This window comes from Dysidea avara, chromosome 13 (genome assembly GCF_963678975.1).
Source record: "Dysidea avara chromosome 13, odDysAvar1.4, whole genome shotgun sequence".
NCBI classification, from domain to species: domain Eukaryota; kingdom Metazoa; phylum Porifera; class Demospongiae; order Dictyoceratida; family Dysideidae; genus Dysidea; species Dysidea avara.
In genome coordinates, this window is record NC_089284.1 from 3,506,486 (window position 1) to 3,533,097 (window position 26,612).

General features: G+C 40.7%; 3 protein-coding genes across 4 annotated transcripts; 2 read left to right on the top strand and 1 right to left on the bottom strand.

Annotated features, from left to right (window-relative positions):
• Positions 1 to 2,051, top strand: LOC136242914 (endoplasmic reticulum junction formation protein lunapark-like). Its single transcript, XM_066034416.1, has 11 exons — positions 1 to 98; positions 157 to 201; positions 253 to 440; positions 486 to 544; positions 595 to 635; positions 831 to 951; positions 1,082 to 1,273; positions 1,332 to 1,411; positions 1,462 to 1,570; positions 1,626 to 1,823; positions 1,871 to 2,051. The coding sequence occupies exons 1-11, from the start codon at positions 75 to 77 to the stop codon at positions 1,906 to 1,908; spliced, it is 1,095 nt and encodes a 364-aa protein (XP_065890488.1). The 5' UTR covers positions 1 to 74; the 3' UTR covers positions 1,909 to 2,051.
• LOC136242943 (E3 ubiquitin-protein ligase RNF185-like) lies at positions 1,984 to 3,655 on the bottom strand. Its single transcript, XM_066034447.1, has 7 exons — positions 3,434 to 3,655; positions 3,343 to 3,361; positions 3,176 to 3,288; positions 3,011 to 3,080; positions 2,887 to 2,955; positions 2,203 to 2,245; positions 1,984 to 2,146 (listed from the first exon to the last, which is right to left on the bottom strand). Exons 1-7 carry the CDS (start codon positions 3,589 to 3,591, stop codon positions 2,055 to 2,057), a joined length of 564 nt encoding a protein of 187 aa, XP_065890519.1. The 5' UTR covers positions 3,592 to 3,655; the 3' UTR covers positions 1,984 to 2,054.
• Positions 3,638 to 25,699, top strand: LOC136242844 (probable E3 ubiquitin-protein ligase HECTD4). 2 transcript variants are annotated; one of them, XM_066034334.1, is made up of 46 exons: positions 3,638 to 3,763; positions 3,974 to 4,443; positions 6,359 to 6,528; positions 7,242 to 7,462; positions 7,790 to 8,076; positions 8,828 to 9,028; positions 9,091 to 9,283; positions 9,374 to 9,526; positions 9,767 to 9,886; positions 9,936 to 10,270; positions 10,327 to 10,457; positions 10,642 to 10,712; positions 11,033 to 11,241; positions 11,820 to 11,903; positions 11,951 to 12,007; positions 12,127 to 12,333; positions 12,394 to 12,702; positions 12,754 to 13,025; positions 13,081 to 13,251; positions 13,308 to 13,491; positions 13,547 to 13,651; positions 13,701 to 13,789; positions 14,612 to 14,814; positions 14,873 to 14,948; positions 15,003 to 15,029; positions 15,112 to 15,235; positions 15,380 to 15,552; positions 16,302 to 16,448; positions 16,555 to 17,004; positions 17,169 to 17,537; positions 17,598 to 17,994; positions 18,042 to 18,423; positions 18,479 to 18,849; positions 18,913 to 19,283; positions 19,368 to 19,614; positions 19,671 to 20,453; positions 20,627 to 20,784; positions 20,913 to 23,132; positions 23,336 to 23,517; positions 23,570 to 23,986; positions 24,101 to 24,423; positions 24,660 to 24,778; positions 24,832 to 25,027; positions 25,072 to 25,155; positions 25,216 to 25,351; positions 25,471 to 25,699. In XM_066034334.1, exons 2-46 carry the CDS (start codon positions 3,994 to 3,996, stop codon positions 25,605 to 25,607), a joined length of 12,111 nt encoding a protein of 4,036 aa, XP_065890406.1. In that variant the 5' UTR covers positions 3,638 to 3,763; positions 3,974 to 3,993; the 3' UTR covers positions 25,608 to 25,699. The 2 variants fall into 2 exon arrangements, with proteins under 2 accessions (XP_065890406.1, XP_065890407.1); XM_066034335.1 differs by having other exon boundaries at positions 9,091 to 9,280.
• Positions 25,700 to 26,612: the final 913 nt, after the last annotated feature.

Sequence of the window (26,612 nt, forward strand, 5' to 3'; positions counted from 1 at the left end):
GTTTGAGTTGCGATGCCGCGTGCGCGTGTCCTGCGCACGCGTAATTGGAATTTGAATCAAGCCAGGGGTCAACGATGGGGATTTTTTGGTCTAGAGCGGTACGCTTGTTTGACGATTTGCTCACTGTTTACTCTAGCATTACACTTTGTATAACAGAAGGTGAAAAAGAACAGTAAAGAAGCTCTAGAAGGTTTAGAGGATGTAAGTGTAAAAGGTTTTTGGTGGGCACTTATTAGAGAATCTCTTATTCAGCAAATCCGTGAAGCTAAGCGGAGTGCACAAAGAAATTTGAACTCAGAGAAGAGCTTCACTGCTTTCCTCTTGCTGGCATCATGTGTAATCTATCTGATAGCCTTAGTTCTGTTTTATTTTTATTTCTTTCCAACCTCATGGCTGGAGAGAGTCATAAACACATCTCCATTAATAATCTTCCCAGTTGTGTAAGTCGTATCCCTATTGTACTGTCATGGTGTTTGTCTGTATAGTGTATATTTCGTTAAGAGGCTGTTGGGAGCATTGTTTGCACAGAGGAAAGAACGGATTGGTGAGTTATGAAGTATATTTTAACGATGTTGATAAATGTTTGTGATATAGAGTCCATGTTGAAAGACTTGTACAATGAAAAGACAAAAATAGTGAGTTGTTATCATAAATACTACAGCACAGTCAATACAATGAAGTCTTATTGTGATCACCTGTAACACATGCTTGTCTACTGAAGCTAAAACCAGTCATGGCAAAAATTTATCATTGAATCAAGTATGACTTTATAAAGGAGCATCTAGTATTAGTTGAGTGTGTGTTAATGAAGCCTTCTCGGATATTGTTAGCTGGATGAAGTGAAAGAAAAGGAGCCATACAAGATTGCAATGGAGTTGTTACAAAAGTATGACCCAAGACAGGCAATGATGCAGCCACCATCAGGACAGCCTGCCCCTAAAGGTCCCTCTGGTAAGTGCCAAATGTGTAGTGAGGGTACAAGGTTTGGTATATAGGAGTAGACTTATAAAATTAATATGCATCATTAAATGTGTAAGGGTTCTGTACCCCTTTGGTTGGTTTCAATTATTTATGGATTTAGGTGCAGGGTTGAGGCAACGCAATTCACCAGCTGTGAAGCCTGGTACTTCTGCTGCTCGTAATCCTTTTGTAAAGTCTGCAACAGTGGCTGGCCAACCTAACACTGATTCACTAAATTCATCATCCCCATCGCTTCAGCGTCAGAATTCTCTGCCAGCTGACTCCAGTGAGGAAGGCATGTTTATACCTCCTGGTTAGTAGCACTTCTGTAATTTTTGTTTGTTTGTAATGTGCTAACTTGATAATAATAGGAACCAGCATTGGATCTGCACCTGGCCCTCCCATGGCACTGCGTAATGTTGTTCCTCCAGAACGGTCAGCATTTGACAAGGTGATTCACCTTAGTGACATACTGTAATTCATGAAGCTACTGCCACGTAGTTCTTAGATTATGTTGTAGGAGATGGTCCAGGCCAGAGATATGCCCTGGTGTGTTCTACATGTTATACACACAATGGAATGGCATTGAAGGATGAATTTGAATACATCAGTACGTGACAGTTGCAGGTATTATGTATTCTGTGTAATTTTGTTTCGGTGTTTAGCATTCCGTTGTGCTTACTGTTATCACCTCAACCCGGCACGCAAGAAACTCCCCACAGCTCCCAAACTGATGAAAACTCCCAGCATGGATCAACTAGAGAAACGACCAATTGTACAAGACAAGGATAATAATAATGTCGATTCACCGCAGCTTGTGAAGCGAAGTTCATCACAAGGACAAATGCACATACCTGAAAAGGGTGGGAGATGAACAATACATGTAGCTATACATTGTCTCTTTCTGCAGTGGTTGAAAAAATTGAAGAAGAGCAACAAAACACTTAGAATGTCGTAGCACAGTACACTCAACATGTCAGAAATCTGTCAACTACAAAGTCTCAGGAACAACATACCAGAACGTATCAAAAATAACATTATTGCAATTTGTCAGTGTGGTTATTTGTACATAAAAAAGGCATTACATACAACTGCTATGATACAAGGAGCCATAGAATAATCAGTAATGTGAACACCATAAAAATCCTAGCAAGCATTTGTTCTTCGGGTCTTTGTTGTCTTGCATCTGAGAGAACAGTAACATGTGGTAATGTGAGAAATGTAGTATGTATTATAGCTTACTTGGTTGCTGTGGCTGATTGTTGCCAAACACCGTATACATAGGCTATGGAATGACATGAAAGTAACTGTAAAAGTGCTTAGAATTTAAACAAATTTTTGATGTTAGTAAAATTATTTCTGGAAAAAAGGTATTCAAAAAGCAACATAAGGTTTGTTCTATTTCAACAACAAAACTATTTTCAATTACCATATTTATCTATACTAAAGCTGGTCCCAATACACAGAGGGGCTCAATTGTATGCTAGGTACTTCATCCCAAGCTATGAATATGTACCTGGGTCCGTTTAATTAAATACCAAAATTCTAACAAACGCCGGAGTCACATCCTATGTATGTACTTCACGTATTTCATTGTTGCAAGTGAAGATTCTAAACTATAAGTTGATTATATAAGCAATCTCAGCAACACTATCCACAATTAACTCCACTAGGGTTCTATACGAACAAAATACAATGAGTTCATTTGATTCTCCACTAATACCAGAAGAAAATAATTTTGAAAATGAAGTAGTTTGACAAGAATGTTACATAATGTTCATGTCTAAAATGGCATATGACATTAGGAAGTGGTCACAACATGTGAACAGTGTAGGAACCCAATAGAATTCAGGTCACATGTCATCATTGCTCAACAAAAACATCACCCATGTTACATCACACAATGGCCATATATATACAGCATACCCCTGCAAAAAGGCCAATTGGAAATGCTCCAATTCCGAAGCTGATGTTAAAGCCTTCCATTCCAAAGGGCTGTAATGGGAGAAAATGAAATGGAACATATAACAAGGAATAAGACAAGACTTACTCCTCCTCCTCCGTCTTGCTGTGATTCTCTCTCTTGGCGTTGACCCTGTGGTCTAGGGGGTACTGTCTCCCTGGAAAAAGTTGATAAGGACATTGCCATCTACCCAACATTATAGTTACTCTAGAAGTTCTGAAATTTGTTCTATCACAAGCACAGCCAACTCACCGAGGGTCTTCTTGGCCATCAGCTCCTCTCCCATAGATGGGGACTAGACGTTCTTTGTCAATAGCTGCCTTACATACTGGGCAGGTGGCATTATCGCCTCGGGCTTCTAGCCACTAGTATTGACATCAATACATAGCTATGTACAGCAAATATGTAGTGTGGCTGACCTGATAAATGCATGGCCAACTATTATCAACATTAACATGTGTAGGAATAATAGAGTAATATCGTGGACAGTTAGTATACTAAATCTCTAACCAGAATAAGTGTCCACAGTTCCCAACGACGGGGTTCTTGGCTACATCAAAACACACATTACATTCAGACCAACCCGCCGTTCGGGTCTCTGTTTCTTCATTAGTCTTCTCTTCATTCACTGATGCATCTTCTCTGCTCGTACTAGTTGTTCTTTGCATTCTCTTTAGTCGGGTATTTCCATCGTGATTAAATTTCGTACGAAAAATTAGGATCACTTGATCTCGTGCCGTCAGCTCGTTGCATAGCGCGAAAAGCGAAGGCGAAGAGGGAAAACAGTTTCTGTGTCATTAATAACTCCAGCAGGTTACACCTTTGAATACTAGTCCAACTGTAAGTGACTCATTGAAGCTAATGCTTGAAAATGGGTGTTTCAAACACTGCCCTTCAATCCTGCCTGTTTTAATATGTAGTACCGCATCGGATGACTGTTTCTAATAGTAACTTGCATGTTAGTGTGTGATGGTTAAGCAGTTAATTTTATAGGGTGGGTGCTGGGTATCAATTAGAATGTTTTATTAATGTGCTTTTGTCCGTGTGTAGTGGCCCGTATATTCCCCGTTATGGGGGACCTACTGCAGTGGTTATCACTGACTGAACATGATATTTTATTACACAATGGACTAATAAGGGCAACTGGGTTAGTCCCAGTACCCTCAGGCATCACTTACCGATCTGAAGAAGACCGAGAACTGCCCAGTTTTGATGGCAAGACACCTGAAGAATTAGCAAACATCTTGGACAGCCAATGTTCAGAACAAGGAGCTAGTTTTGCAAACTTGATGGAATATCGGTTGAATGCTTTGACAGGATTATGGAAGTCAAGAAAGCAACTGGCAAATGTGGAAGCATCTGTTTCAGAGCAACAGACATCGTCGAGCAGTTCTGGGGCACAAGATGACAGTTCCGCTGGATCTCAGTCCTTTGCATCTGTTGTAGCTTTAATACTAGTATTTCCTATACTTCGTTCTCTCAGTAAGACTGATCCATCATTATCATCTGATGCTGCTAAGGTCTGCATATTTTGTTATGTGTATTGGGTGTGCAGTGTGCAGATTAGGAGGTTGGTAGATTCTGTTTTCATGAATGTTTTTCTTTAGTCATTATGTCCTATGCATGATTGCAATTTTATACGTACTTCATTAAGAACACTCACTAACTATATACGTTCCATGAGTCACATATTCTGATACGTACATGTTACAGACACATGTGATCTTCACTGTTCATAATGTGCTTGTACTGCAATGGTAGATTACTATATAATGGGTTAATTTTTTGAAAGGGAAATTTTCGAAGAGCAGCTGCTAAAATAAATTTCAAAGGTTTCATTTTCGAATGTTCTACCGTTGTGTGTAGCGCCATTAAAAAATACTTTTGTAAGTGCGTGTGTTAAATAAAGTGAAGGCAACGACCACATGTAGCTAGTGGTGAAATCAAAATTGAGACGGTCATTAGCAATTATTGTATTTATAAAAAAAAAAATGGACTTCTCCACTAGGGGAAGGTTAGTTTTGCCAATGGGAAACATAATATTCATGGTTGATTTGCCATGGGCGTGGCTGCCAATTGCAGCCGGTTATTAAAGAAAGTGAAGTTGTTGGCCAGGTAGCTACGGAAGAAGATATCTATTCAGTCTGTATTTCTTCTACCCAGGACAATAAGACATGAAGTTTCTGTTGGAAGATAGAATTCCTCCAGCCTAGCACAAGCCAGCTTTGTATTCCAAGAGTTAGATTTTAGAAGCTGTGTTCTTCGAGTAATTCGAAAATAACCTGTTATATGGTACTACATAATAGCAAACTTGATAATCTGTTAATGTGTACACACTTAGCCACCACCTTGTATTTCAAACTTTTGAATCAAATTTTAAAGGAATCTTTTTTTTTTAATATAGAGGCTACAGGTGTGGCGTAGAGTAACATAAATGCCTTGTACAAAAACTCCAATAGCAAATTATTCTATTCATCCTCAAAGTCATGGGTTGGTTGTTGTTGATAAGTGACGAAAATGACGAAAAATGTATTATTGTGCTAGTTTTAATCTTTCTAAGTAAGTATGGCCCGGCCCAAAAGAACACATTGCCACAGAATTACAGCACACAAGTTACACTATATTCACCCAACACTAACTCGACGTAGTACGGAGTATATACTAAATGTACAGTACCTATGTATTAAATAAGTCTTGCAAGCAACCTAGCTATATTTTGAATCGAAAAATATTTACTGCAAAATTGTACTTATGCTGATTAGCAATTATGGTGTCATATGGGGATAGTTACTTGTCTATATCATTTCATTCAATTCTCAAATTTGAACCCCTATATAAAGAAGCCTCATTAAGCAGCAACTTCTTTGATAAGACTCACCTAAGTATATAACCAGGTCATGTGTGATCGATCCAATGGACTTTATCCGAAATTACATCACAGACATAAAAATGGCCGCTGTAGTGTGGGGACGTTCGTAAAATTATTATGGGCGACTATGGGAAGAAAAAATTTGAACAGCAATATCTCAGCCAAGAAGGAAGATATTGAGCTCTAACCAGTAGGTATGGTTATAAATTAGCTGAAAGAATAGGAATCTAGCGTTGTTTTGAAAATCAACCGAAAAACGCTTTTACGCACTTATTGTAATATCTTATAGCCATACCTGCTAGTTAGAGTTCGATATCTTCCTTCTTGGCTGAGATATTGCCGTTCAAAAATTTTCTTCCCATAGTCGCCCATACAAATTTTACAAACATCCCCACACTACAACGGCCATTTTTATGTCTGTGACATAATTTCGGATAAGGCTCATTAGGCCTCATAAATTAGAGCACCTCATTGTTGAGACCATCCCTGAAGGTAGTTCTTATGTTACATGTATTCATATTACTCCTTGCACACCATCAATAACTCTCTCAATGTTAATTGTGTAGGCTTTACTACATCAATTAAGATCCTATCCTCCATTTTCACTGAGTAAAGAACCACTACAATGTATTACTGGTGTGGAGCAGCAGCTAGTGTCATGGTTACACTCGGCCACTAACGATGATCAACAATTGCAGAATGCAGCATCAGCACTCGTAGCCCTAGCTGTAGCTCAGTAAGTGTGTACTTGAATTAGTGTTAATAAGTAATATGTAAACTTTGTATATAATTGTCTTTTAGTATTCCCTACAGAATCAATTTGTATAGAAAATTCAATTGTTGCATTCCATTTGTCTGTCACACTGCTATCAATGCGTATCAACATGAACAGTGCTCAAAATGAAATCATTATCTGGCTACTTAAAATTTATTGTTTTCAAACTTCTTAAGTGCTTTTGTTCATCTCTTACAAGCTGTAGTGCAAAAAAAAATTGAGTTGCGTTCTGTTACTAACCACAGGAGACATGGATATGCTTGTAGAGCACCCAACACACATGTAGTTGCATCCCCAGACTAGCCTCCTTTGGCAGCATTCGATATGTTATATCAGTCTTAACTAGACACACTAAATCTCAGTCTTAGCGGACAGGCTAGAACTTTCACTTTTGCTGATGACCCATAATGTGTTGTATGTTGTTAAAATACTCTTTGCACATACCTTTAACATTATTTTCTGTTGTCAGTCTCTGCTGCGTGTGTTATCATGTTACAGTAGGAATTTTAATTAATGTGGACAGTGAAAGTAAGAAAACGCGTTCATGCACGTAGGGCAGGTACTAATGCTAGTCATCATGATTCACAAACTTTATATCCTTTGAAAATTATAATAACAGATTAAGCTACATGGAGTCCTGTTCCCTGTACTACTGATACGCATATTTCTTACAGAGGGTCTCCACCACTGATTCTTCGGACTGTCCATGAGCTGCAATCCTTACAATCATATGATCTTCACCTGTTGGTGCCGTCTGTGTTGTCCACACTGTTAGAGTCACACATTGTCCGTCTCACCCCCTCTCCACTCGTGGGGACACATCACTGTACATGCTGGGAACATGAGCACCCACCTGTCAGCAATAAAGAGGCAGAGCAGGATCAACAACACACAGGTACACTAAAATTCCATTGTGTCTACCAGTCAGACCACCTGTTGTAGCAGTTGTGATGTTCCTCTACCATATAATATAATCATAGTAGTAAGAACAAGGATATTTTTAATTGTCATGTCAGTTGTTATGTCTGCAAGGATGTGTATTGTGTGGGATTTAAGATTGATTCTTTGTGTAGTTATGTTGCATGTACAATAATGTGTGTGTTCCTGTAAAATCCCAATACACAAGAGAATTTAGAATTTAATGTTTTCGAATGCTGTATGTTGTACATCCTATACAAATACCGTATTCAACTGCCTTGTCATACGTTCTCATCTTACACAGTTCCATCTATTGCTACTGATGGTCAGTTCCTGTACGTACTCTACCCAGCCTCAGGCAGCCTGGTTAAGCTAGGTACTGGAGAGGTGGGGACTCTCAAAGGATTCTGCTATACTCAATCCTCTGATGAACTTGAGCCAGGCTTCCTGGTGTGGGCAAGAGGAACATTATTCTACCGCAAGATCTCTGCCGATGTGGTGAATGATAGCAAGCAGTCATCAGGCCAGCAACAACAACAACCACCACAATTGTCACCATTTTGTCATAAGATAGATCACCGTACATTACAGGTACCATATTAGCTCATTTATAGTATGTTCACGTTGAGCTGAACCCTCAAGAACATTTATAACTCATGGATGCAATTACACACGATCTTGAAATTTGGCTCATTTGTAGTACTGCTTGACCCACTAAAAATATTTCAAAATCTTGTTGTTCAAATGTTAGACATAATATTTACAGTCAATCAAAACTTTGACAATACATTTCCTATGGGGAAGCCATATAAGTACAGTGTCCATTACAGCCCTTTCCCGAACTTGTGATGGAGCCAAACCGTACGTGTCTGTTGTTGACACCTTTGCTGTTACCAATAATCATCTAGTTGGCTGAAATGTTAACTCTGTTGAGAAAAAATCCACTTTTAATTTTTAGCCATTTTTCAAGATTCAGCTCAACGTGAACATATATAGTAACAATGATTTAGTAACAATGTAATCATGTACTGTTTCTCTTCATGAACTATTTATTGTACATTGTTTATATGTTGTGTATTGTTGTGTGGTAGAATCCCTCTACAAATGGAAGTCCTGAATGGCAGCATAGTCAGGGCTTTGTGCTAGTAGTGTAACTCCTTAAGAGAACCAGAACTAATTTAGTAATCTCTATATACCTTAGTATGTACACAGAGGCGTAAATACTTAAGTAACTACACAAGTTGAGTGGGTGCGTGTGTATGTGGGTGTGTTCTACATGTGTGCTTATATATTTCACTCACGACAGTCAATAGGGTACTGATTTTAATTTACGTTCAAACAGATTACAGAGGATATTAGTTGTGAAGGTCTGGTTAACAAGGAACAGTTGAAGACACGGACCACAGTACACTTCACCAGTGATGGCACACACATATACTGGTTGTACACAGTCACTCCTCCTGATAGTGCTGGTAAAAATGACAAGGATAAAAGTGATAAAACCATTCAGGAACTAGTGTTTCTTGAAACTATTGTAGTGAAGGTAAAGTGTTTTATGTATACAAAGGGTAATAGAAGTTGAGTTGTTGTACGTGGTATGTGTAGGAAGATGGTAGTTTGTCACTTAAAGGAGATCCTGTAGCACTACAATCACTACTACAGGGTAGCTCTCAACAAGCTATTGAGCAGAATGAGATGATGAAGTTTCTGTTACGGGCGCATGCACATGGCATTAGTCCATCAGTGTTTAGTAATCTGTTGTCACAACAGTCCAGTTCTTCATCAAGCTCGGAAGGTGGTTAGTGTTTGTGTGGTGTGTGTTAATGTGTTGTAAGGTAGATACTATCTACACAACAGCATATCACTTACTACTACGCACCACCCACAGGTAGTAGTGTTACAAGTTGTGGACTGCCAATAGCCACACTGAAGACATCAGTTGCCTACTGCTGTGGAACATTCTTAGTACTGGTAGTTCCAGCTACTGTAGCAAAGAAGTCAAAATCTTTACTGGCTCCTGTCACTTCTGCTGGGAAAAAAGGCAAGTGCAAGCACACATCACAGTTTTTGTGTTGAGTATAATTGTGTCATTGTATTCATGATGGATGTTGCCATATAAGATAGTTTGTTGACCCAGTAATGATCACAACTTAATTTTAGTGGGCTAGTAATATCATGTCTATACCATTCACTGTGTTTTACATTACTAATGAATAAATCGATAGTTTACTAACATGAAATATCAGTGCTCAGCGGTCATGATGATTTATTGTATGTGTAGTGTTGTGTCAGTGTTTGTGTTACCGACTGACTGATGGCTCCTGTGTGGAGCAGTTTGAGCTAAGCCCCACCCCTGAGCTGCAGTGTGCACTAACTAAAGATGGTAGTCTTGATAATATGAGTGAGTTGTATAATATTGTAATCAATGAATTAATGGCGTTCTTGTGTAGCTGCTTGTTATGATGCCACCAATCATGCTATCTGGACTCTTACAAATGATTGGGTCGATTTGTGGGAATGTCCAGGTAGTCTGGCATTACACCAGGTAGCCGAGATGCTAGGGAAGTCTAGTGTGGATCAACTGTTGTATGGCTGCACCAGTGGGGATACCATGCCCATTACAGACACCATAGACACACTGGTGCGTCACCTTGGCATGCAGGGGTGTCAGAAGGACAAATCCTGTCCAGATTCCATGTACCTCGAGCAGTGCATCTCAATTCTTAAGAAAGGAGTGATTTCTCTGCAATGGGATGTAGTACACTGTATGATTGCACTACTTCAGGTGGGTGTAGCTGGGTTAATAGAGTGGGCATGTGTAATGAGGGGTATTCCCCACAGGCGCTGCTACCACAGCTAGGTAATGGGCATAGTAGTGAACTACTAGAAGAACTACAACAAGTTATATGGGAACTGGTGAACTGTACAGACAGCCCCGCTTCCCTGCAGCCACTCCTACAAAGAGTGATAAGGTAGTGCACTAGTTTGCAACAATGGGGTAACTACTATAGATACGGGATTATAGTGAGTAAGTGTTTACAATTCTGTAAAGGGAGATTTTTACAATGGCTTTATGGATTACTATTTAGATTATCCCAAAGGGTTATGCTGCATGCATTCTTGCAACTTTTGTTACTAATATATTTTCTGTTACAGTTGTCATTTTGTGGTTCTCTACCCAACCAAACAACAACAAACTGAAATATTGCAGCGACTGTGCAACTCCAGTGAGTAGTTTATACAATGGGACCACTCTCTACGGCCACCTTGAAATCATTCTAGTTGTCCTGAATTTAGGGGTTGAAATGTCTTGTACTGGAATGAATGCTAAGTGTCTTTTGAATTACACCATCTTTTGTAAGCTTTCTATTATCAGTTCCCCTATTGAAGGATTGTTGGTTAAAAGGCTTTAAAATAAGTACCTAGAAACTTGTGGGTTTTTTATAAACTGTTTTTTTTTCTAGCAAGAAATTGGAAATCTATTATGCAGAATAAAAAATTTCTTTGTGTTGCTTAGCAACAAATATGTACACTGATCCTTACACAGGTTCACTTAATGTTGCATCACTGCGTGGGGAGGTGTTCACATATGTGTCCGAGGATTTCATGTTGATGTCACGGTTGTACAGTGAGGTGGATGACGTAGAGGGTGTGTACACACTGATCAAGGCATGTTGTGACGAATCTATCACATTACTGAGGAGATGTCATGATCTGAATGATGATGAGTACCAGCTAATGGTGAAGAGTATGCCAGTAAGTATCCAATATCTCTGTGTTCTTTGATTAAGGGCTTGATTGAAAAAATGGTTAAACCCACATGAAAATTTTGGGGAATGTGTGTTTACATGGTGACATTAGGTGGGGTACTTAATTCCTTTGCTGAAAAACTGCACATTGTTCAAAAATCTGTTCTGGACTACTTGGAGAAGTTTAAATGAAAAAAATAGAGATGCTTAAGCAATGAACAACAGCCACTTGTACTTTCATGATTCAAAATACTCGCCACATGTTTTATTTCAGTTGTGAGTTTAATCATCTGAGTCACATATGGCTGATTGGAAATTTAAAATCGAATTGATTGGAACTTAACACAGGTTAAGAGATGAAGCATTTTATAAAGGGGCTTACAAAAAAGTATACAAACAATACAAGGTAAATTAGGAATGTTAAGGGATCATAGAGATAGTGAAGTAGGGAATAAATGACTGCTATGTAGTGTATCAGCTGGTATAGGATACCTCCCTTGTTTCACTACTATGATCCCTAATCAAACTAATTTTTCCTTGTAGTGAATCTGTTCTCTCAGAACATTACATGTTAACATCCTACAGGTATTCACTCCACTTATGCAGTTCACATCTGGTGCAGTGTTCAGTTATCTGCAGTGTTGTTGTGTGACCAAAAGTGGTGTGGAGGTGTGTGTGGTGTACATCATGTACTGTTGCATAGTATATGTTTACAGGAAAAGTGGGAGGGACTGTCCAAGTTTCTAGATGTTATACTGGGATCTTGTAAAGAGGTACGTAAATTGATGCTGGGTATCATGGTCTTGTATTTGAGGTATACACTCTGTGTGTGTGTGTGTGTGCGTGTGTGTTTCACATAATGTATCATATTATGTTATCATTGATCAACTAGTGTATGGAAGTATTGGTTGAAGTGTGTCAAGCTGTGTCAGAAGAGCGTAAGACACAGGGTGGTGTAGAGCGAGTGACACAGGCCACATTACTTGGAGGAGTGTTACCCACTGTGCTCACTGTATTATCAGACAAAGAACTCACACTATACTGCATTGCTGACAAGCACCTCAGCCAGCTACACCAGTTAGCCCAACTGACCATCAAGGTGAGGACAGTATCTCTGAGTCATATACATGAGTCTAATTGTGTGTCCATCTCTTTGTAGGCTAGCCAGCTACTTCATCCTAACAATTCTTGTCGTATTCCGTTGCCCTGGGCCACTGGCTGTATAATGGAGACTATTCATCCTGTTAAAGATGGCTACAAATACAAGAACACTGTTATGTTTCCTGGAGCACGTAACTTGTTCCTCAAGTTTGATCCACGTTCAGCATCACAGTATGACTATGACAAGGTAATAGTTTATGCTGGAGACTCACCTAAAGGGACTAAGGTTGCTGAGTACGGTGGAAACACTCATGGATTCGGTAGCCGTAGTGTTCTAAGAGGTGGATGGCCATCACAGTCAGTTAAGGTGTGTTATTATGATCTCACCTGGGGTGGTGTTGATACAAGACTGTTACAGGTGGAGGGGGATACAGTTACAGTGACGTTTGAAATGAAGAGTGGCAGAGAGCACAACACACCAGACAAAGCAGTGTGGGGTTTTGCCTGTACAGTGAGACCACAAGAGATCACATCAGATGATGGATGTACCTCTCTGCCCTACATCATTGATCTCAGCCTGTCCATTACATCACTATCCTGTTGTATGATTGATCAGCTGTTTAGTGGAGCTGCCGTGAGCTCATGTGAGCGAGAGTGTGAAGCTATGATGATGTCACCATTGCTACAACGGTATGTAAAATCAAAGATGATCTTTACAGCAGCTGATTTGTTGATCCTCACTCAGGTGTGTGTGGGAGTCAACGTGGGCCGGACAGGAAGCCATGCAACTGGGTAGTGTGAAGATGGACAAGTTGACCACTAACACAATGTCACATGAGCCACTTGCTGCTCATGTGATCCAGAAGTTGAGAGACATTGCTGGCAAACCTCAGCCAACCTTCCGAAAAAGAGTCAGGTAAGATACAGTGATTTGTGTTAATTTTTGCATTTTTGGTGTGTTTCTTTTTTTAGGGACTTAATTCAGCCAGACCAGTTAGAAGACATGATGGTCACAGTGTCACTGAAACACTTGGGAGTGTCTTCAGTACTAGAGATTGTGGGAGCTCATGTCAGCACACAGGAAGTGGACACTCAGACACTAGAAATACTACAAGCAGTTTTCCTGCGAGTTGATGCACTCTTGCGACGTCTACAGGTATGTCAGTAACTGTATAACTGTGAGGACGAAATTATGTAATTTTATTTGTTAGTCACTGGTAGAACTAGAACTGACATGGGCTCAGGAGGTGTTGGAGATTGCACTGGGAACCATGGAACTCATAGATGCTTCATTTTTATCTCTTGTCCAACAAGAGGTTTGGTTATTGTGCCTACCATTGCACTGTTTCCAACCTTGTTGTATAGTCTTCACTGAAGCAGTTTGAGTTGCTGTGCTGTCTGAAGGAGATAGATCTAGCTAGCTGTGACCCTTACCAGGCCTCTAAAAAACTACAGTAAGTAACTGTTAAGAGTTTGTGTGTTGTGCTGTATGCTTTATTAGAGTGGTTTATTGCTGCAGGACAACCTATCATTCTACAGGTTTTTGCAATTGAATTCGGCAACTTTGCAATTGAATTCGTCCTGTTTGCAATTGAGTTTGTTGCTTTTGCAATTGAATTAGTCCCGTTTGCAGTTAACAAGAATGGCAGCTGGAGAAAACATGATGTAGCAGTTGCTACAAGAACTTGTTCAAGTACAACAGTAGTAAACAACTTTTTATAAGGTAATAATTCTTCCTCTAAGCCTATCCAGCAACATTCCAAATACTACGCCATTCGTGATGGGTGTGGTCACTCGCGAGCAAGCTAATTAACTTGTCAGACAGCATGTACTACCAGCTCCAATTAACTTCTAGTGTCTCAAGTGTAACTCTCCATGGCATAAATAATTCATCTCTTAATGAATGGTTGGTTTCTTGGAGCCGTTTTGTTTATGACGAATTGTAATGCAAATGTGACGAATTCTATTGCAAAACCGACGAATTCAACTACAAAACTGACGAATTCAATTGCAAAATCGACAAATTTAATTGCAAACTGGACAAATTCAACTGCAAATGGGACGAATTCAGTTGCAAAAACCTGTAATATAACATACAGTACATTTTTTAAAAGCTGGCATTAATGATCACACACTTGGGCCATTGGCTTTTTCCAAGAGAATAAGTACGAGCTTTTGTTTATTGGTTATTGAATGTTATATTTGCCTACCAAACTTTACTGTGTCTTTAGTCCATAAGCACCTCATAGTAACGTCATGAATGATTGCTGTCATAGAGAATTGATGGAGAAAGATGTTGAGAAGGCCAAGAACAAGATGACAGAGAAGGAATCAGACTCACCACCTGATGATGGAGGGGACAGTGGTCAGCTAGTGGTCAAGAGTTATGTGGACGCTATCATGGATAGGACCAAGCTACTCTTATATGTCACCATGGCTGCTGATGATCCCACCACACCCCTCACCAGTGATTACAAAGGTGATACAGCTTTGTAGTACAACAAAGCACCATTTAAGTTTTGTTCGTGTAATAACAGAGCCGATTGTGTTGTCACCTACTACTGGACCATCCTTATTGAGGTCATTCTCTGCTCCTCCATCTTCCCTGACAAAGTATGGGTAACTGAATTTTGTCCATAGTTGTTAATTTTCTACTGTATATTCTAGGAGTGGAAGTGTGTCAGAATTTTCCAGGTAAAGCAGCTATTTGCCAGGAAGAGTTTGTGTACTATGTAGTCAATTTTTATATTATTGTTGTGCTGTTATTCATACACAGGCACTCCAAGTCTAGTGTTGCATCACATTACAGTGTCCTGGACATCTCCTGTTCCAGTCCTGCCCACACTACATCACTGTTGGACCAGATATTCCAATTCATTGGAGACCAACCAGAACATGCTGTAAGTGACTGGCTGTATGTAGTTTAACATTTTAAAATCTCTTGAGTGATTTAACAAAACTTTCCTTGATAAAATAGTTATTTCCAATTAAAGCCCATCCATCATTGTTATTGTGTTTGTTCAATTCCACCATTTTCACTACAGGTGTCAGTGGACAGTTTCCTAATGGCGGCACACCAGCAGTGGGTCAGGGGATGGTGTAGGTTGAGAGCATTAGAGCACATGCAGGAGCTACTAGAACTACAGTTGGCTCAGCAAGGAGTGGCTGTTGTTGAAGTAGTCACCAAACTTGGTGTCATCCTCAAAAAGGGGCTAAGGTTTGTGTTTTGGAGATTAGTTTAAGCCAACTACCTTGAATGTGTCAAAATGCTTGCTGTATGCTGTTTGCAAGGCTTGAGAACCGTTGACTGCTCTATTAAAGAGTTTAGTACGTAGTAAGACGTAGCAGTTTTAGTATGTACAGTATAAGGATTTTTATTTTATTTTTTTGAGGGACAATTTTTGCAGAAATACATTTTTTTGCCCTTAAATAAAACCTGCATAATCCAGAGAACTGGATCTAATACGTGTGTCTTAAAACAAAGCACTGTAACTTTTGAAGCATAGTTCCTATCGCTATGCAAATCAGGATTCCATGATAATCAGGACACACTTTTGGTTGGCCCCAAGGTGTCCTTAATATACAGGTTTTGCTGTATGGCTCACATGATTAAACCCACAATCGAAACTAAACACGTGGCAAAAAGATCAATTCACAGAATCACACATCGCCTTCCTTCAGCGCTTCATAGCAATTAAGTCTTTGTAATTACAGTGTTCACTTAAACTTCTCCAAGTAGCCCAGTGAACAGACTTTCAACCAATGTTTAGTTTTAGGCTGTAGGAGTCTGCCATATGTGCTTGTCATGAGTAAATATGCATTCCCCAAAAGTTCTATGTGGGTTTAAGGGTTAAAAGGCACTTCACGCACAAAATCCCAGAAACAATCAATAGTGAACAGCCTATGGCAGAAGTGTAGTAAATAGCACAATCACACATTTTTGTATGTTTGTTGTTATTGTTTCAGGATACCTGAAGTTTCCTGTAGCGGACGTGTGCCCAAGCTAAGAGATACGATGATGATGACCATGAAATGCCTCATAGACCTTGCTAGTCAACAACCTTATAACTGTATTAACACTATCTCCATAATTTCTATAATACCATACAGCAGGTATGTATGACTGTGTGTGTATCTTTTATGTGCGAGTATGTGTACATGTAGTATTCATGTGTGTATGTTTACAGTGTATAATACAGAAATATTACACCCTTTGTAGGGATGATGAAGCTTGTATAGTATATAGTGGTCTGGTTAAGCTGCTGGACAAGTTGTGTAGTAAAGAAGATGTGGAGACTGAGGCAATTGAGCTAGAGAAACCAATAGAAGAAGCCATAGAAGAAGAGAAACAGAGTGATATTGTCGGCCAATTGGCCTGGGGAGCATTCCGAGTATTAGCTGCACGTTGTGTATCCTGGGAGACCAAACAAGAAACTGTTAACAGACATGAAGTGCTGAGTAGTGGATTAGCCCAACAAGTATCTTCCTTGCTGACTAACCATCTTAGCAGAGCCATACAGAAGATGACCTCCTCAGAGTCGGGCACAGCAGAGGCTCTGCAAGAAGCTCTCTCACTGTTGTTGGGCCTGAGTAAGAGCAAACTAGGCTGTGCTATACTGAGTCAACCAGTGTGTGTCAGCCGACTACTAGGACTGCTAGTAGACCACAGGTACCATACTAATAATGTGTTTGTAGTGTGATAATATCCTTTGTTTTTCATATTCTGTAATAAAATTGTTATGGTACTATACCTTGAAGTGTATTCATTACTGTTGAGCAGTTTGTACTGCTTTGTTAGAGTGTATTTTGTATGTACACAATTTCACTGTGTAGGCCATCTCCAAAGCTGATACTGATAGTACTACAGTTGTGTCGTATGGCATTACCATTGATGACTGCTGCTGATTGTATTCTAATGGAAGTACCTGCTCATCCTGCTATTGACCACACCCACTCCAATACGCCCACTGCAGTCACACAGCTATTATTGGCTAAACTAGCCGAGTACATTGTCCCAGATGTTAGCCACACACCTGCATCTAACAGCCAGGTGCTTGAAGTGGGAGGGGCTAGTACTGTCAATGGTGACAGTGGACGCACTGTTGCCATGGATGCGTCGGATACACAAGATGGCCGACTATCAGTATTCTTACACAAGAGAAGTGACCAAACTCCCCAGGATGTCCTTCAACCATTACTATGGTAAGCATCAACCATACAGAACTGGTATATTGAAATTATATTCTTGTGTGCAATATACAGTCAAGATCCAAGGCAGTTCCGTGCAGCTGCAGTTAGTGGTCACGTCGATCATTGGATGCGTATGGACCGTCAATTATTTGAACACAACAAGGCTGAGATTGTGACAGATGAGAAGAGAGTAGCCATCAGGAAGGCAATACGTTGGGCACAACTCGGCTTCACCATCAGTCTGGGTACACCAGTGGAAGGCACCACTGCTGAAGTGGCCGACCAAAAGAAGGCTAAGCAGGAGGCTGAGTGTAAGAAGAGGAACTTGGAATTGTTGAGAACAGATCCACCACGACCATTCCTGAGTGGCCTTGTTGCCAACTCTCTAGCCAGTGAAATTATTAGCTTATTGCACAGCCTGTTAACTGAACCTGGATCAGCAGCTGTCTGGGCAACCGCAGTCAAACAGGTATGGTATATCACTCCACTAGTATTATATTAGGTGATCTCTCTTAGGTGTTGGGGCAAGCATTGTCTTCAGTACCACAACTAATACCCAAGCTGTCTAAACATGTGGAGGAGATACATGGTGCCCTGAAGACCAACACTGCTCCTTCAACCACCATGACATGTCTACATCAAGCCTCACTGGCAACTGCCGCCTTTGCAACACTTGGTGGATTCCATGAGTCTCTGAGGGCAGACTTGAAGGTGGAAGTAACTGGTGGAGGGGTAACTAACTCATGTGGGACAATCACAAGTATACTGGATCGTAGAGGATTGGCCAGTGTTCAATTTGAAGATGGTTCAGCATGTTACGATCCCAAACAAACCCTGGAGGTACCTCTTTCTAGATTAAACATCCCTCAAAGAGGAACTGTCTCTCTGAAACAACTAAGTAAGTGATTTTTAAGACTGTACATTCAACTGCACTACCTACATTCCTTTTATAGATCTACAAAAGGAGTTAGCGGTTGCTGTGTGCACTGCTGTGGATGCACCCACTCCATCCCTTGGCCTTGTCCCTGCCACAGCTGATGCATCAACTTGCGCCATGGGCTTGTGTCGTCTTGTAGCTGAACTACGCTGTAGAGCGTGCATGGCTTTGAACTACTATATCAATGATCAGGGATTCTGTAAATCTCTTCTTGCCACCAGTATACCCAGTGGACAGTCCTGCGTATCATTGTTATCAAGCCAAGCAGAGCAATGCAGTCCTGGTGAAAGACTCTCAGTGGTCAGTAATCATTGTGAAGCCCTTCGGATGTTGTACAGAGACTGTTCTCGTCCTGCACCTCCTCAGTATGCACCACAAGTAACCAAGGTACTATGACATGGTAGCGTATGTATAGTCAATACATTATCCATTATATCCATCCTTTTTTAGCCAAAACATTTCATGCTTGATCCACACTCGTCCTGGCCAAAGATTTCTTCATGCCTGTTTGCACAGAACATGACCATAGTCACTTATTACGGTAATGTACCACAACCAGCCAGCTCATCCTCCTCCAATGCTCCTGCAACAAGTGCTACTCAGGACCAGTTGAAAGGTGTAGTGATCTTTGCTAACATGCCTCTCCCCACTGGTGCCCCTTCATTCTACTGGGAGTGTGAGTTGTGTTCCCTGGGGGAATCTGGTGGTCAGGAGGAGGTGTGTCATATGGGGATGGGACTTTCCCCAAGACCACCAGCACCTGAAGGGGAATCACCACCAGCATCATTTTCTCTAATGAAAGATACTTGCCTTGTTAGAAGGTATGGATAATGTCATATGTTCACACACTGTTCTTTCTTGCATGTATGCACATACTCCCATTGACTGTACATTTACTGTTACAGTTCTGGGAAAGCCGTTCAGTACACCGGAGATGGTATGCTGGACAGGAAGAGCTTCCGCGTATCAGAGAATCCTCTGAAGGCTACCAATGTACTCGGCTGTGGGTGGGTATGTTACGGAGAAGATTTGACAGAAGCACAACAAGTAGGCAAAGGTTGTATCTACTTCACTGTCAATGGCCAAAAAGTTGCTGAAGAATTTGACAATGTTCCACCATCCATGACACCCTTTATACACCTACCCAAGAAGGTAGTACAATTCATTATTGTATTATTCCAGTGCATAGCTGCTTTTATTTCCTACAGGGTATTAGGATAAATGTTAACTTTGGAGAGAAGCAGTTCTTGTATGCAGAGGGAAGAGAACACAGGGATGCTGCTGATGGGTTGTCACCAGACTCTCAGAAAGAAATGGTTGCTATATTTAGTGAGCTGCCCTTCCATAGTGACTCTGACGAAGAACCAGATCATCCAGAACAACCTGCCATGCCAGCTTCATCCACTTCAGATGAGCCACTTCAACAGTTGGAACCAGTACCAATTCCAGGTCCCTCTGTGAGGAGACCAAAATCACCCATAGCTACAGTGGGCTACTACCACACAACCAGTTTACAATACCTACTACCGCCCAGTATGGATACAATGTTAGAAAGCAGTGTTAAAAACTTAGTATTAATTGAAGAGGAATCCAGCCATGCTCAGACAAAAGACCAGGCACAGCAAGACCCACATGCCCTGTTGGTGAAAGCATGGGAGGCTGAGGTATTCCCTGTTATTAGGAGGAGGTTTAGGAATGATGCTGAACGGAAGAGTGGATTAGAACAGATCCGTGGTGCTCTTCAGTTGGGAATGGAAGACATAGCCTTGCAGACAGTAGAATTCTTGTATGAGGAAAATGGCGGACTCCCCCGGGACCTGGTGTTTCCAACACTTGAAGATGTGAAGAGAGACGCTGACAAATTGACAGTGGATCACTGCAAGAAGGGACTAGCTGTTGTGATTGCTTCTGAAATCAATGTCAGCCGATGTGGAGTCCGTCCCATGTCAAAGACTCTTGGTCTGATAGGAAATGTATTGTTAGTAGACAAGGTACTACAACAATAGAGTTATGAGTACAACATTGTAAACTGTGTGTCCTGTTGACCACAAAAAAAATGTGTTCTATAATAATAAGATGATATGTTTGTTGGCACTATCTTATGTGATAAAACTCCCTCTCTTTTTTTGCTCATTGTTGTCTTGCGTGTTTCTTTTCCCGTCAGGCACATGATCTGGTTCAGGTTGAGTGTTACTTACCTAGTGAGGGAGCACTTGTCCACTACTGGTATCATGTGAGCTCCTTACAACGTCCACCCCCTGGGTATCGCAAGTCACCAGCCATGAAAGGAGCTGAAGTTGCCAGTAGCCCTCACGTACACCGGTAAGCTAACTTGATAGTTGGTTATTTGTGAGAACATACAGTACATATTTTTGTTGAATTTAAAAGTGTTGTATTGGCAGTGATAGGGTACAATAGCTACCGTAGTTACCGTAGTTCTCTTTGTACAGGGAGTTACTGGCTTGTGAGGCTTCACTGGTTCACCTGTACTGTCGTCAGTCAGTCTTGAAGTTGTCAAATCCACAGGAGTTATGTTTAGAGCCACTCCCTATTGAGCCCCACCTTCAACACTTGAACATGCTGTGCTGCTCACACTTTGCTGAGCCTCTCCCTGACTGTGCAACTATTTCAGAAAATGTTAATCTTGCATGTGACCCTAAACATGCCTTGCTGGCAGTACAAGGATCATTACTGGACAAATTCTTTCATTCGGCACCTAACTTTTTGAATCAGTTGAACTCCATGTTGGAAAGTTTCGATAAAGCTGGACAGCTTGTGCTACTTACAGAAAGACTACTTCATTGTTTACACAATGCACCCAAACAATGTGGCCACCTTGAAGTGAAATTGGGAGACACGAAAGAAAATACTGATATTCATTTTCCATCAGCCGCATTTTTGTATGTGTCTTGTCTAGCCAAAGAACCACCACCAACCTCCTCCAAACAATCGTGGGTACAAGTGTTTTGTTACAAGGGAGGTCAGGGTAAGGCTGGCAGACAACAGTTACAAGAAGTTATCCAGTATCCTTCAGAATCGTCACCTCATTTCCCCACTGTGTTGCTGCCGTTTGACCGGGTACACGTGAAGATACTTGGAGTAAGTGCATCAGCCAACACTAGTGTAGTGTTCCATGCGTTACCTCCTGATCTACTACTGGCACTTGCCTACTCCATGGTTCTCTCACAGATAAAGACAACATCCAAAGTGTTAACTCAATGTTTGCAGGTTTGCTTTAACCGCTGGGAGCACTTCCTGAAGAGATACGATGCACCTGACCCACTGAAGCAAAGCATTTTTCAACTTCTTTGCCAGCTAAATTGTGCAGAGCCTTCCATCAGGGCATCTTCCGATTTTATCACTAATCTGCAATCAGAACTGAAGCAACTTTATGAGAAGGAGGTGACTTTCTTCCAGTCATCCAATGGTGCCAGCAAAGGAAAGACAAAGGCTCTGCTGAGTTTTCCTCCAAAGGATTGTCTAACATGTGGAGGCACGGGAAGATTCTCTAACTACCTTCAGTCCTTACTAGAGCTCTACCTCACCATTAACAGGGACCACTGTCAAGAGAAGGCTGACACTGAGTCAAAAAAGAAAGCTGGAAAAGTGAAGAAATCAGCGTCAACAACAAAGGATGAAACAAAAGATTGGTTGAACAAGTTCGCTCAAGTTGTTGAAAGTCTCTTGCCATTAGACAATACTGGATCCAGCAATAACCACACTGACCAAGCTCTAGCTGGTTCCCTGCCTGTGAAGATCCACAACAGACTACTTGTTGTGACTGGCCTTCCTACCAGTGTGCCTTGTGAAGAGATACAAGCTGGTATTAAGAAGGTGACATCATCCCATGGAGGACTATACAACAATGAACTACTCTTGCCTAGTGAGAAGAGAACTATCCCTCCCACCCCAAGTGATGAGGTGGAGAGTCTGTCAGGATTGCTAGGTGGAGAGAAAGACAAGGAGAAAGAAGAAGCAAGTAAGAAAGAAGATGGTGAAGCGCCTGCTGCTAGTGGTGGTGTGGTAAAACCAGCCAGTGACCCCAAGGGTGATACAGCAAGTGACAAGAAAGAGAAGAGTGGTGACACAGTGAATGACAGAAGTGGTGATAAACAGGTTGATGTATCAATTGGTCATGCTATTTTAGAAGTGAACAGTTCGGTAAAGCTACAACCAATAAAATCAGCCATACTGTCATATCCTTTGTTACAAGTTGAAGGAGGTGACTTGACTGTGCACACAGTCTCTGACCAGTTACAATGTTCTTCCAATTCACACAACCACATCCTCCACAACTACTTGCGAGATAAACTATCCAGCAGTCAAAATTGTCTGCACCCCTCAGTAAAACAATTGTTCTCTAATGTATTTAATTCTGGTGTTAAAAGACTGGTTAGCGTGGATGGTAGTAAAGAAGCTTCAACTGGAGTTAGCAAGGCTAATGTGTGTGACAACAGCCCTTGTAATTTACTGAAAAGGTTTCTCAATGGCTATCGAGGGAAAAGCATTCTGGCTGATGTCCTTACTGAATTGTATGGAGAACAAGCAGCTCAAGACAGCCAGCTATCTCTGGAGAAGTTCCTGGAATGGGTAAGCAGTCGTTGTTGGGACAATATGGTCCAAGTGTGGTCAGGCCTTCTGGCAATCGGATACAACCTGCACTTTGAAAGGTAAAATTGTGTAGCGGTAAATACAGCGGTGCATGTCTGTCTGTCCGTCTGTCTGTCTGCATATGTCTGTGTGTGTCTGCATCTGTGTCAATACAGCAATGTGTCTGTGTGTCTGCGTCTGTGTTAATACAGCAATGTGTTGTGTGTGTGTGTGTATGTGTGTTGCCATATACAAAAGTATAGGAGTTGTTCATCCCCTCTAGGGTGGGTTTCATTGCTGGGGAGTTTCCTCTTCCAAGTTTCTCAACTGAACAAGATCTAGCATTAGTCCATCATGTAGACAGTTTGTGTAGACAGCTCTCCTGCAGTCCTGCTCTATTACAAACCACTGATATAATTCTTGATGAATTACATCTTGTCAGTAAACAGCTGGAACCATTACAAGGTGATCAGTAGATGAAAATGTTTAAAACTATTTACGATTGTTGTTTCTGTAGGAGTATCACTACAAAATATTCGGATGAGATTTTTATGTCTGCAACATCTCAATCAGAACTTGTTACATTTGCTGCCACTGATAAACCTTCTAGCAACTCACTCCACTTCACTGGCAGTCAGACTACATGGCCTATCTGGCTTTTTATTCTATGATAACAAACTAACTTTCCTACATCATGTAATTAATGCTTCAGCAAGAAGAGCTGTCGATCAAGCTCCACCAGAGATCAAGCTTGATCCATTAGAAGTGATCGGTGATGGATCCATGGTGAAGTTATGTGATAGTCAGTTCTGTCAGGCAGCACAGCAGTTGGCTACCATCCCATCTCAACAGTTGTGTGTACGGCTTGCCAGTGGTGGAGACCCCACCTATGCCTTTAACGTGAAGATGGCTGGAGAAGAGGTCCACGGAACAAGTAAGAAATGGCATTGTTGACTTTTTACTTTATGATGTATATGACAAATTAAGCACATTTTTCTGTGCATTATTCAGATATGTTGGCCAGTTATTGCACTCATTTTACTAATAGGTGGATCTTTCCGCCACTTCTTATGGCAGATAGTCAAAGAATTACAGAGTCCATTGTTACCCATCTTGATGGCATGTCCCAGTAGTGCAGCTGGTGTTAACAAAGGAAAGTACATTCTAGTCCCAGGACCACTAACTTTTCCTGAAGAAAAACTGTTGCAGTTCTTTGGTCAACTGTTGGGTGTAATAATCCGTGCAGACATCCCAGTTGGGCTAGACCTCATACCATACTTCTGGAAGGCATTATTGGAGAAGGAGCTAACTGTTGATGATCTACGAGAGGCAGACATTGTCACTTACACACTAACAGAGAAACTATTACAAGTAAGTCATGCCCTGGCTGTGGACTGAATATTGTATGTCTTTATGTGTCCATTGTTGCTTGGCACTATCACTCCCATAGAGTGTACATACAGGATAGTACATACTGACTTGAATATCAGATTTGCTCTTCAGATCAGTCATTTATTAGTTTGATTGCATGCACTGTGCACTTTCTATAATAAAACATGCCTTATCTATCTGAACAGTTACACACATTTATTGGCTGTTACTACTAGGTTACTACTACTGAAGCATTTCATGAAGCGATTGGTGTTGAACCACTAACCTTCACTCTTCACACACTTGATGGTAGAGTAGAGGAGTTGTGTAAGGATGGAGCTAACATGGCAGTCAAGTGAGTATCTCTAGTGTGAGTGTCCTCCTTTTTAGTGTCTGTCACCATTGCAGCTGGGAGAACCGTTGTGATTATGCTAAGTTATTGAGAGAGAAGAGACTAGAAGAGTTGGCTAGTAAAGGGAGGATATCAGCTGTGAGGTGTGGACTGGCCACCATCCTACCCCTGGAGGTGTTGAGTGTGTTTAGTGAAGAAGATCTTGACCTTCGTGTGTGTGGTATTCCTGAAGTTGACTTGGAGTACCTTAAAGTATGTGGATTTTGTACATGCTGTGTTCTAGAGATATTTTTTAGATACACACAATGTATCAAGTTGGTCTGATGGAGACTGACAAACATGTACAATACTTTTGGGAAGTGTTAGCCAGTTTTTCACAGGTAACAGCAAATATTACATCATACAAATTAACCCTTGTTGTTATAACCATGCATGTACAGGAGGAGCTAAGAAAATTCATCAAGTTTGCATGTAATCAGGAGCGCATCCCTCACACTTGTCCTTGTCGGGAAGGAGGTTCAGACATCACTCATGTTCCACCTTATCCTATGAAGATTGCTCCCCCTGATGGATCAGGTGAGAATGTATTGGTAGTGTGTAGCTACAGTGAATTTGATATTAAATGCCTTACACAAACACACACACGTACATATGTACACACACAAAGGTATGTCATGTTTGTCTTTGACCTACAGGTATTGCAGACAATCGTTACATCAGAGCAGAGACTTGTATGTTTATGGTGAAACTACCCCAGTATTCATCACTAGAAATAATGAATGAGAAGTTACGATATGCCATCAACTGTCGTGAAGACCCATTAAGTGGCTAGGAAATTTATAAATAGTGTTATAATAATTATAAATACATTGACATTATTTGCAATTACCAGTTTTTAGTCAATATCAATATTATTTAATTTAATTACACGTACACCTCTTTATCTGTAGTGTTGGTGTGTTAGGTAAGATTAGTGTTTTTCTGCATGTTGAGTTTACTAGTCAATTCAAGCAGCAGTTTTTGGTTTATAGTGATTCACTACAAACACTACTGTTTTTTGATTACACCTTATGTTCATACATGCCAAAATTGTTAAGTATTAATTTTATGATGACTCCAACACAAAGATGCCGTTTCCAGTTTACATATTTAAAATTAGCTATGTATTATAGAACTCCATAATTGTTTCATGATCATTAGGCCAACAGTAATTGTTTCCCATCACCTACCTTGTATTGCATTGGTAATTGTTGTATTTAACTGTTTTGCGTTAAAGATCAATACTACAGCAATCATAACCATAAATTTACTGGAAGGCATTTTTACAGTTTAAATTTCTTAGAAAGTCATTTGTTACACTTATAAAAGTGTAGCTACAATCATTTGAAACATCCTGGCATTGTAGCTAGCATGTCATTCAAAGCTAGTTAGCTGGTGGACAGTGTATTGTCATTTCAGTAAGGCTCATGATATAACCGCTGAATCGAGTTTCTTTGACACTTGAAATAAGTAGAAACATTTAAAGAAAACTAATTGTACATGGCCAAGACAATCATGGTGAGACCTAGCTATAAGGAGAATTTTTTGCTTTTACCTGAACAACTTGTTATAGGAGTGCTATTAATTATCATACTCTGGCTCATTCCGGTTATAATAGTAGCTTTTTTAAGTGACAGAATAGATGTAGCCATAGGCGGCGGAAAGGGGGGGGCTAGGGGGCTAAAGCCCCCCTTCGGTCTGCTGAGGGGGGGGCTTAGCCCCCCCTCAGAATGATATCAAAACGAAATTATCTTTCTTGAAGACCGTGATAAAGATCGAGATACTCTAATAGAGCAGT